Here is a 12891-nt window from a genome sequence, read left to right as displayed (position 1 = left end):
CCTGAGACACCATTTTAGGGCTACTCATGTGGGTGGCACAATCAGTGCTGCAGGCCCACTAGTAGCATTTGTCATCACCAGCCCTGGCACAATCGGTGCACTTTACTAGCGACTTCTTGGTAATACAAATATGCCAATAATGGATAACCAATTACAATACAATTTATACAGAGAGCCTATGCACGTTAGCACTGATCAGCAGTGGTAAAGTGCGCAGAGTCCTATTGCCAACAGCCACGGGTCAGGAAAAATAAGGGAGGAAGAAGCAAAAAGTTTGAGGATGACCCTGCAAGAAGGGCCAGTTCCAACACACCCTATAAATTGTGAATAGATCGATCTTGCTTTCTTACTCGTGTTCTTGTAATTGAAGGGACCTTGTTACTTACACAGTATATGTGCCATAATTATTATCATTACGTGTGCTCTGGACCTTGTATTCACTCTCCTGGGATTTATTAAACCATGTTTCAGAGAAAACATTTCTCACATGATTTTATCATAGAGGTTATGTAAGTTTCTCCAGTAGCTAAAATAAGAGCATTTAATTTTCCTATAACTACCGCTGTAGTTTGTAGGCAATATGAGGTACTGCCTAAAATGTTTTAAAAATATAAAATCCTTAATAAACGCACCTACCTATTACCACTTAAATAAGGTGGGAATGGGTAGGGAACAGCTATAATACCTGCTACTTACCTATATAGAAGTCCCTAACCTGAGCACAGCCAAAGTGTGTTGAAAGCTGTATGGCTGCATTTTACTTTTGTAAACTCAGCTATTAACAATGATATACTGCCTTGTGATCGGCATGCACTGTGGTGTAATGCAGAAGAAAGCTGATGCTGATTTTGCAACTATCGACCAATTTCTCTCCTTCCTAAGGCGGCTAAAATCCTGGAAAAGGCAGTCCAGAAACAATTGGCGGACTATCTTGAAGCCAACCAGTTGTTGCATGACTCGCAGTCTGGATTCAGAACCGGTTTTAGTACCGAGACCGCTCTCTTAGAGGTGTCGGAGACGATTCGTGAGTGTGTGGATAGGGGCGAGGAGGCCATGTTGGTCCTCCTCGACCTATCCACCGCTTTCGACACAGTATCTCATGAGATACTGTTGAATCGGCTAGGCCAGACTGGAATTGGAGGCTCGGTATTGACTTGGATTAGATACTTCCTCAAAGGTCGGACCCAGAAGGTCTTTCTTCGACCTTTTGAATCAGAGGGTAAACCTCTACTTTGCGGAGTGCCTCAGGGCTCTGCCTTGAGCCCTTTGTTTTTCAACGTTTATCTCGCTCCTCTGGCGAAGGCAGTGGAATCTTGGGGGGTCAGAGTGATCTCATATGCTGATGATACTCAGCTTGTGTTTTCATTTAGAGATCACTCTGACATTAATTTTACCAACTTCCGCCACTGTCTCAGTAATATCTGCTCCTGGGTGACTTCTAATCATCTTAGACTCAATACCAATAAGACGGAGGTTTTATTTTTTAATCAGAAAACCGCGCTGCCTGCTATCCAGTGGTGGCCGACTGTACTTAATCCCCCTCCTGTTCCAGTCCAGACTGCTCGAAATCTGGGCTTTCAATTTGATAATGCACTTTCCTGCAAATCACAAATTAATAAGGTCACAGCTGCTTGCTTCGGCAAAATGCGCATGATCAGGAAGATCTTTCTGTACCTCCCACTTGATTCCCGCAAAACTATCATTCATGCCCTGATTACATCGCACCTAGATTATGCCAACAGTCTCTATGCTGGCGCCCCCTTGTACCAAATTGAACGCTTACAGATAGGACAAAATGCGGCGGCTAGATTGATTGGCAATATTCCTTTCCGCCACTCAGTCGCATCATATCGGAGGAAGCTGCATTGGCTTCCCATTGCCCGTCTCATTCAGTTCAAGGCTCTGATCTTTGCCTTTCGTGCCCTCAACGGGTTGGGCCCGGGATATCTGAGAAAGCGGCTCAAACTGTCCCAGTCTGTTAGATCTTTGAGGTCGAATACCCTGCGCCTCCTGGTTGTCCCCCGTTTTCGTCGTTCTAGAAGCAGTGGCAGAGCGTTTGGTGTTATAACCGCTAGACTCTGGAACAGCCTCCCATTGGATCTTAGGTTTATCTCCTCTGAATCCCTGTTCCGGAAGAAAACTGAAAACCTGGTTGTTCACTATCTCTTAAGTAGCATTCTGTTATCTAGCCTGTAGTCTACAGCGCTGGGACACCCCCGTTGGGGGTAGCCGTGCGCTTTATAAGCTTCATAATAAATAAATGCAAAGTTACCACTGTATACCGCAGGACAATATATAACCAAGTTATTTGTCACTTATAACTTTAAAAGTACTTATATTTATTTAGCAATTCCCAATTGAGAATGAAAACAAATCACTATAGCTGCAAGAATAATCCTCCCTGAAGTACCTGTAGGACATTATTGTACTAACAGTATTTGATAAAATCAAGATCGAGCTATAGTGATTTCAGATTTATATTATATTATGGCTACAATGCAAACAGATGAAAAACTATATTTTTTCAACTCTGAATTGATATTAATATTATTATCAAAATAGATTTGCAAATTCTATATGTTGCATGTGAAAATAATGATCATTCTAAGCATCTATGGTGAGAAAACAGTGATATAAGTGCAAGAAGTGATTGGTTTTTGCTAGGAAGCATGTTAATCTCTGTTGAGGCTTATTTATATCTACCCAATGAGGAGCCCTCATTTTGGTCATAATCTGGCATAGTCAACAATTTACGCTGTTTAGATTTAGCCAATCGTAAAAGTTATAAAATGATGGCCAACTCCATTTTGTTCTCTCGGATTGTGTGACAGTACCTGTGAGTGACTTTGCCTGCTGCTTGTCTTATTCCAAGGCTGGGGTGTAGTACTAGTTACACCCATTTTGATACTTGTAGGGCTGTTATACCTCTAGAAATATAGTTTGTGAATAGGAATGTTCTTACTTTGTGGATGTGTGCTTGTATGATCGTTTCTCTTCCTAAATCCCTTCCTAATTTCCCTAAGCCTATGCCATTTAGTAGTAAGTATTCCCCATTGTCCAGCTATTGTCCTGTGCCGCCACATTCCCTTTAAATATATGTACTTGTGTGTATAGAGATCTCTGCCACTTTGGCAAAGATCTCCTACAAGAAAGATAAGAGAGGCAGTGCTGGAGGTCTCACCACATAGGTTTGTGATTTGCGTTTTCACTTTGTGAGTAATATTGCGCTAGGGAGCTTTGTTTATGGTGGTTAAATATTTGTGTGCAAAATATGTATCCGAAGTGCAAGATAAGCAGTATAGTCATCTGAACTAGAAAGTGGGTATTGAAAGGGAGATCATAAGTTAAGGCAGATAGGGGCAGTCTCATGACGAATGCCATTTATTGCAGTTATTCCTATGACAACCCTAAAAGTAGCAGCAGCTTCCAGAATAGGACACAGAAGGCACAAAACAGATAGGTAAGTGGGAAGAAAGAGAAAAAAGCACTTTCAAACAATTGCAAATATTTAGATTGAAGTAGTCCTTACAGCCTGTACATTTTGCCTCTGTCCTACTATTAAACTGCACATCTCTCCCAACAACAATTACATTCATGTGCTGGATGACTAAACAGATTTACGTATGCCATAAAGTGCCTTGGCTTACAAGTTGTCACACTTTTACAGGCGAATTTGCCACACAGACCTGCACCCAGGGGCACTTTGGTGAAGAAATTGGCAGTGATCAGTTTGGAGGTTGCATCATGTTCCACGCGCCACAGCCAGACAAACAACTTGCAATTGGGAGGATTGAATATGTGGAGGTATTTTGCTATCTCCATTTTTTTTTAAAGATTTTAGAAATGTGATAATGCTAAAATAATTCTATTTTTCAAAGAAATCAAATATATATAACATAACTTGTTATAAATTCCGTTGTCTTTTCAAGAACAACACAGTTTTAAGTAGCTGGCCATCAGTAGTTGTTTGGACTTCTCTGTGTTATATGCAGACTATCAATTAATATTCAATTAAACTTCATAAAATGCCTTATCTATATATGAGCCTATACAATTGGTTATTTTCAGGTCATAGGCAATTGCCAATACTATTTAACCCATGGATGCTAAGAATGGCTCTATTGCCACCAAAGATAATCAATGTTATAATTCTGCCCCTTTCTAATATATATATATATATATTTAGGTGGTTGTACTCCGCTTCACAGCTCCTCAGTCTCCTCATGACATTCCAGAAGAGAATAAAAAAAAATCAAAGTTCTCATAGTAGTAGGATGTACCAAGAGCGGCAATTCTTCAGGTGGTCCCATGAAGATGCAAAACTCAATTAACAGCCTGTATAATTTTTCATTTTTTATGGATTTCCTAAGCTGGGGGTGATGGGCTTCCATTTGAAAATATGGGCTACGGATGCTATATATCATTGTACATAGAACTGCAAGGGTTTCAACATTCCTTAGTCTCTTAAAGGATTGTAGTTGCATCCGGTGAACTGAAGACAATAACGGGTCTAGTGAGCATTTCCCAAATGTCTCCTTACACATTGTGTAAAGATATCATCTTGATCCTGAATCTAACAAGGAGCCAATATAGATCCTTCAACGGCAGTTAAATGGGATGTCTATTCTTAAAGTGCAGATGCATTCTGGTTACTGAGTTATATACTTTTGGGTGACTGATTGTGGGATTTGTTTTTACAGAAATACAACATTTGAACCCAAGAAATAGTTTTAATGATAACACAAATGATTTCATCTAGAGTCATTGGCATCATCCCTATAAAAATGGACAGTGCACATGGAACCTATAATCATCAAATTGTGGTGGCAGAGAATATGCTGATTGTGTGTTTTCATTTCTATTCATGTAGCTTGTTTTTGTTAATCTTCATTGACAAATCAGTTCTCAGTTGTGAACTCATGAGGAAATGTAAAACTATAACATCCATGGTCTCTCTGTTGCATGACAGCTACTCTGAATAAGTCAGGGCTACTTGGCTTAAAATTAAGTCATCATCCTGTTTAAAAAATCAGATCAGACTGGTCAAATAGTTAATCTAAATTAAATTGTAACTGGATGTTTTAAGTTTGGTGAAAAGGGATGGGAAATGCTCTAAATGATGTGATTAACTGTACGAATGAAATGATCCCGAAACAGTTGCATACAAGGTGATAAATGTGCCTGTGTATAAAATCCAAGAGAAATATCATAAATATAAATGAAGTCAGCATGGGCAGCAGCCTTTCTGTTTAGCACCTATGCTAAAACACATAACAAACAGCAAATATTATTACAAATGCTGCAAAAGATGCCATACTGAAAATGCCTTTTAAACTAATAGCTTCAAAATAGAAATTCTTTAATACTATAGTGGGTAACCGCTAGCCACCATCAAGACTGCTAGAAAGATTTACGTAGTGAAAGTGATTACGGAACCCTCAGCCCAGAATACATCATGCAAAAAACGCTGTTAATGTTGCTGATTTCCGATCATTTGTTGTAAACATCATATTAAAGCTTAGTCTGTATCTCATGTGGAATGGTAATGTGTCCCTATATGGTGCCTTCAAAAAAGGACTGTGAGTATGCTGTTCATTTAAAGGGTCTTTCAAGAGAAGGGTGTCAGCTTTATAGAGAGCACTGTCTTACAGAAAATGTAAATGTTTTAAACAGGTACTTTGTGTTTCCAAATTGGAGAAATATATACACTATTGAAGCCAAATTTAAATAGACTCTCACATTCAATGGGCAACCTCGAGAGAGTAATGACAACAGGGTCAGAGAGTTTAGTGCCCGACACTAGCCTCTCTGCAGTTTGTATGGGTGGCTTGGAAGGCCAAGATGAGTTTTAGGTATAACTGAGAGGAGAGTTGCCATAATATATCCTTATTGAGTGTAACATTTGAAGCAGGCGAGCAGATCAGAATCCTCTCTTTGCTGGGTATATCTAAGGTTAAAGTCCCTTAACATCCCTTCAATGTGCTCAGGTCAAGCTCTGGCGTGAATACGGAGTCCTGAATGTTTTAGTGTAAAAAGCAGCTCCATTTTCCTGCTGCATGCTTTCAGGATCTTCAGACGTTGTTCTTCTGAGACATCTGGGCAGACACAGCTGTCTAAGCTCCTTCCCTTGCTGCTTCTGAAAAGGCTGGAGTAGCTCTGCACAAGTATAGAGCCTCTTATTTCCCTAGTTAGTAAAACGAGTTCCAGCATCTGTTCCTCATTTCTCCCTGTTTTTGTGGAGGTGGATAATAGTCTTAGTGCAGCAATGATTCATTTAAACATTGTGATATTGAGATATCCATTGAAAAGAATAAAGTGGCTGAGGATCAAGAATGGCAGGTATAGACCTACTGATTTATCACTTGAAGCTCTGCCTTTCTCTTTCTTACAGTTAATTTAGACCATTCTACACTCTGTATGCTGAATGTTCTAATACGATTATTGCCATTTTGCCTCAGGGTTCATCAGTTATTAAAGGCACCTCTCACTCATTATAAACCTTCACCTTTTCATGCAGCTCAGACCTCTAACTTTGGCAGAGGGCCATCATCAACTGGTACTGCCCTTTGCAGAAAACTATAATGCGGTATAAGCAATTTAGGGACATTTGGCAGATCAAAGGTTTGTGTAAATAGTAAGAAGCTGAATCCTTTGTTTATATATTCAACTGATAATCAACTTAATTCTCCATGTCTTAAGATCAGTATTGACTTGATAAGTTCCTAAAATTAAATTTAACTGTGCTAGAGGCCTACAAAAGGAGGTCATGGTTTATCATGTGTTCCAAATATCCAATCCTATTTGCTTTACGGTGATACTTTTTTTTGCTTTTTGCAGGTGTTTCATGCTGGTCAAGCATTTAGATTGGGAAGGTACCCCATAAACTGGCATCTGATGGGTGATATGCAATTTACATCTTACGTGAGAGGCTGTGCAATTCATCAGACCTACAACAGGGCTGTGAGCATTCACAACACACACCATCTTCTTGTGGAGAATAATGTGATATATGATATCATGGGAGGAGCTTTTTTCATAGAAGATGGAATAGAACATGGCAATATTTTGCAGTACAACCTTGCAGTGTTTGTCAGGCAGAGCACCAGCCTTCTGAATGATGATATTACTCCAGCTGCATTTTGGGTGACCAATCCAAACAATACAATCAGGCACAATGCTGCAGTGGGCGGAACCCACTTTGGTTTTTGGTACAGAATGCATGACCACCCAGATAACCCATCCTTTGACCCAACTATTTGCCCAAAACAGGTTCCTCTAGGAGAGTTCTATAACAACACTGTCCACTCCCAGGGATGGTATGGCATTTGGATATTTGAGTCCTATTTCCCCACACAGGGAGGCAGCTGCTATTCCTATACTCCACAGTCTGCCATATTTGATTCATTGACAACCTGGAATTGCCAGAAAGGAGCTGAATGGGTCAATGGTGGTGCTCTTCATTTCCGGAATTTTCTAATGGTAAACAATGAAAATGCTGGCATCGAGACTAAGAGAATACTCCTCGACTATGTTGCAGGATGGGGGGAGACCAATGGACCTGTCATATCGAATGCCACCATTGTTGGGTATTTGGATGAACTTGGACTGGGTTCTACATACTGCTCTTCCAGAGGCATTGTCCTGCCTTTCGATGAAGGACTTACAGTTTCTTCAACAAACTTCATAAATTTTGATCGCAACTGTGCTGCCATTGGTGTGACTTCTGTAGCTGGGGTGTGTACGGACAGATGCGGTGGCTGGAGTGCAAAGTTTGATGGGATCCAGTTTGTTAACACAAGTAACAAGGCTGGATTCAGATGGGAGCATGAAGTTGTTCTGATTGATGTTGACGGATCTCTTACAGGTAAATGCCATTAACTCAACGCTACATCTATATTGACATATTACCCCCTTTCAGCTTAATGGCACCACAGAAACAATGTGCCGGCTGGTAATTTGAGGTACTTATGACTGCGACTCTCTCTTGTTTTGAGAAGGAATGAGGAATTGTGGTATATTTTAACACAATTATATCTGTGGTAACTTTAGAAGTATAATTTATGAATAGGAATGGTCTAACTCTTTTGTGGATGTGTGTGTTGTATTAGCATGTTCAACTGTAAACCCGTCCTTGAATTTCCCCTAAACCCCTTTCAGCAGTAAATCTTCCCCATTTTCCAGTCACTTTCCCTCGTCCCTCCAACATTTGCTTCATATAATAAACTTTCACATGTTGAGATCACCACCATTTTGGTGGAGATCTCTGCATAGAAAAAATAGGAGAGGTGGAACTTGGCACGGTTTTGGACAAAATATAAATGTAAAAATATTAGAAGGCATAAATATTGGGAGATAAATATTCTGATTCACAAATATTGAGATGCACAAATATAGTTGACAAGAGTATTATTTTTTGATGTAATACCATTTGAAATAATATCTAAGGACCTGATAATGACATCGGTGGGATAGCCTTCGGCAGGCTGTCAATAGTGTTCCCACAGACAGACAAGCTTTTGGTCAGACCGCCTCATTGTGATGAATGCCATTAGACTGCAGAGGTCGAGGGAAAAGACTGCCGCCTCTGACAGGATCCTGTTCGGGTGGTGGTCGGCATCTTATCCCTAGCATGAAGGTGGTACCTGCACAGGCCCCACCATAGGGATTACAATTACCCTTTCGGACAGCCTTCTCATGCCCCCATGCACATTCATGCACTGTGTGCAAGGCACCACATGGTGCCTGACATACGGTGCATCGATGTGCACAAAGTGCTCTTTCACACTGCAGCTTGTGCTGCGGACCTTTTCCTGGGCGGCAGCGCAAGTTGCAAGGCCGAAAAGCACTTTTTTTTACCTCGAGCGCGGCGGTCTTATACTAATTGGGCAGTTGGGCCACAACCTGCTTGTCAGGCGTTCTCCTGACTGACGTGATAGCGGGTGAAGGTCCAGCCACCCAAATCATTTTCAATAATATAGTGGCAAAAAATATTGTTTTTTTAATGATTTTTATATATTTTAGTTGATATGTTAAATGTATGTGTTACTATTGTATATATATATATACAGGTAGTTTTTTTAAATATAGCTTGTAATTCTAAGTGATTCAAAATGTAGTTTTTAATTTGTTATAGTAATCTATAGTGTTGTAGTGGGATGTTGAGTTTATAGGGGGATAGGGTGGAAAGGTAATTAGTTAGCAATAATTATGAATTATTTAATAAAGTGTATGTAATTGAGTGATAGTTATTATGTAAACATTATGTGATGAGTTATTTTCATGATATGTTATTTGCAAGCAGATATATATATATATATATTCACAGAAAAAACCATAGGTTTGAGACCATATATAGTTAGGTATTTGCATTTACAAAACCTTGAAAATTCAATGAAAAACCGTAGGTTTGAGACCATATATAGTTAGGTGAATATTTTAATCATACAAAACCAATGAAATTCCATATATAGTTAGTTGCACTAACTATATATTTCGCGCACCCGCAATCCACTGCTGATGATGTCACATATTACATCATTCATGACATGGTCAGTGACATCACTGATGACATCACTGATGACATCTCAAATGACATCACTGATGACATCTCAAATGACATCACTGATGACATCACTGATGACATCATCCAGTGACTGTGTGTTTCTGTAAAGTTTAAATATGTTTGACATATTGAAGAATGAGTGGATGTATAAGTGTCTGGATGAAGGATTTAGTAGGTGCGTGACTGACTGTATGAGTGAGTGAATAAATGTGTCGTACTAAATGCATGGGTTAGTGACTAAACTGTCTGAATGTGTGTATCAGTATGTCTGTTGTGATGTAAACTGCTGCATGTGTTGATCATTAGCTATACGAGAGGCTATATGTGTTATTGATTGGTTGCCCAAGTATTTGTATGGGAGATTGAGTTTGTGTGGGGGTGGCTGGGAGGTGTGTGACTCTGTGCATAGATGTGTGAGCAGTTGATTCACTAGGTGTATGAGTTCAAGAGTGCATGTGGAAACAGCTACATGGGCGGTTGACTGTGCGCATGAGTGTATTGATGAGTGAATGGATATCTCAATGCTACATGTCATAGTAAGTACATATGTAAAACACAGTACATGTGAGAGTTGGCATATATAAATAACTGTGCATGAGAGCCAGTGAATGTGTGAGTGGCTGTATGGATCATTGTGAACTTGTATCAGGGATTGTATAAGAGAGTAAATATGTGTTAGTATATGTTTGAATAAGTAAGGTGTGTATAACTGTATAGTTGAGGAAATGGAGGTGAGATTGATTCTTTGCATGACTGACTAGGTGTGTGAGTAACTCCATGGATGAGTGACAGTGTGTGAGTGTCTGTATACACTGAGTGTATCTAAGGTTATATTAGAGTCTGAAGAGGTTCATCGTATTAGCACATGAATGATGTCATCAGTGATGTGATCAATGATGTCAAATGAGATGTGATCAGTGATGTCATCAGTGATGTCATTTGAGATGTCATCAGTGATGTCATCAGTGATGTCATCAGTGATGTCATTTGAGATGTAATCAGTGATGTCATTTGAGATGTCATCAGTGATGTCATTTGAGATGTCATCAGTGATGTCATCAGTGATGTCATTTGAGATGTCATCAGTGATGTCATCAGTGATGTCACTGACCATGTCATGAATGATGTAATATGTGACATCATCAGCAGTGGATTGCGGGTGAGCGAAATATATAGTTAGTGCAACTAACTATATATGGAATTTCATTGGTTTTGTATGATTAAAATATTCACCTAACTATATATGGTCTCAAACCTATGGTTTTTTCATTGAATTTTCAAGGTTTTGTAAATGCAAATACCTAACTATATATGGTCTCAAACCTATGGTTTTTTCTGTGAATTTCAAAAAGGTTTTTTGAATGCTAATTCCTAACTATATAAGGCCTGAAACCTATGGTTTTTTCAGTGAATTTGCAAGGTTTTTTAAATGCTTATTCTATAAGCGGATAACGTTTTTATATATTCAAACGTTTTTTTAATGCTAATTCCTAACTATATAAGGCCTGAAACCTATGGTTTTTTCAGTGAATTTCAAAGGTTTTTTAAATGCTAATTCCTAACTATATAAGGCCTGAAACCTATGGTTTTTTTAGTGAATTTGCAAGGATTTTTAAATACTAATTCTTAACTATATAAGGCCTGAAACCTATGGTTTTTTCAGTAAATTTCAAAGGTTTTTAAATGCTAATTCCTAACAATATAAGGCCTGAAACCTATGTTTTTTTCTTTGAATTTCAAAGGTTTGTTAAATGCTAATTCCATTAGCGGATAACGTTTAAATGTATTAATATCCTAGTGGGACCACCTGAGTAGCCCTAAGGGGTCAGGGTGTTTCTACCCTGCCCCCTTTTTGTGCTCTACACATTTTTTTTTCTGCTTTCTTGTGCCTCAGTCTACTAAGACCCAAGATGGATGCCAACACCTCCTGGTTAGAAGTGTTGACAGCCAATGACCATGCAGCTTTCTCGGGAAGGCATGCTGATTGGCTGCCACTGTCTGTCAACACTCAAAACCAGGAAGTGTTGGCAGCCATCTTGTGCCTTGTTAGAACCAAGGCACAAGAAAGCAGTGAAACAAAGGTGTGAAACTCGCAAAGGGGCCAGAGTAGAATCACCCTGACCCCCTAGGCCTGCTCAGGGGGTCCCACAAAGACCCCAAAGACAAGGATCCAACACAAGAAATAAAAAAAACCCTGCAACAAATCATACAGAAAGCAGTTGACAATGGCACCATACAGGAACGAACCAAAAGATACCTCATACAAGAATACCCTAAAAGTCCGATCTTTTATATGGTGCCTAAAATTCATAAGGGCCAACAAAAACCACCATGTCGACCAATAGTATCCACTAAGAACAGCCTACAAGAACCCATAGGAACATTTCTGGACAAATATTTGCAACCCAGCGCCATGGCAGCACAATCGTATATTAAGGATACCACGGATTTTTTAACAAAACTAACAGAGACCAACACAGATGACAATTCACAATTAACACTTGCAACGATAGATGTGAAGTTCTTATATACGTCGATACCCCACAACTTGGGTTTAGAGGCTGTTGAAAAAGCACTACTGGAAAGTGAATATGACACAGAAATGCAATTATTTTTGTTGGAACTGGCACAATTTATCTTAATGCATAGCTATTTTAGCTACAAAGGAAAATGGTTTCTCCAGAAGAGTGGAACATCCATGGGAAATCCAGCAGCTCCTACATATGCTAATATTTTTATGAAAAACTTTGAAGAAACACATATTCTACAAAAAAACAATATGGAAAAGTCACCTTAGTTTATACATCAGGTTTATAGACGACATCTTCATTGCATGGGAAGGAGCGTCAGAAACATTGGTTGAACAAATCAGAGCATTGAATGACATCGATGAAAGGATCCAGTTCACATGGGTAATCAGGACAGACAAGATCCACTTCTTGGATGTAGAAGTGAGAAACAGCCCGACAGGCTTCAAAACTAATCTATATCGAAAAGATATCGACAGAAACAATACTTTACAATACAACAGTTTTCACCCTCCGTCACTCAAGAAACATTTACCATTCTCTCAGCTGATGAGGGTTAAAAGGATAGTCTCGGAACCAGAGCAACTAGAAATTCAAACTGAATCCATGATGGAAAGATTCAAAAACAGAGGATATCCAGGTTCAACATTAGAACAAGCAAAAGGAAGAATTGCGCAAAAAAACAGAGAAGAACTGTTCGTACCACGAAACATTCGGGAGGATCAACGCATTACGTGTGTTAGTAAGTTCTCCACCATGAGCTATCATTTCAAAAAAATTCATCAAGAAACATTGGTTATT

General features: G+C 39.3%; 1 protein-coding gene across 1 annotated transcript in view; it reads left to right on the top strand.

The window, feature by feature from the left end:
* LOC144828000 (fibrocystin-L-like) overlaps positions 1-12891 on the top strand; it is a 1506874-nt gene that overhangs the window by 992298 nt on the left and 501685 nt on the right. Inside the window, exons 50-52 of the mRNA XM_078686147.1 lie at positions 3668-3804; positions 6838-7864; positions 8937-8939. Of these exons, the coding sequence (XP_078542273.1) occupies positions 3668-3804; positions 6838-7864; positions 8937-8939 (1167 nt within the window). The remainder of the gene's footprint in view (positions 1-3667; positions 3805-6837; positions 7865-8936; positions 8940-12891) is intronic.

Source organism: Lissotriton helveticus, chromosome 4_1 (genome assembly GCF_964261635.1).
Source record: "Lissotriton helveticus chromosome 4_1, aLisHel1.1, whole genome shotgun sequence".
Lineage (NCBI taxonomy): Eukaryota > Metazoa > Chordata > Amphibia > Caudata > Salamandridae > Lissotriton > Lissotriton helveticus.
This window is presented reverse-complemented; position numbering and strand designations above follow the sequence as displayed.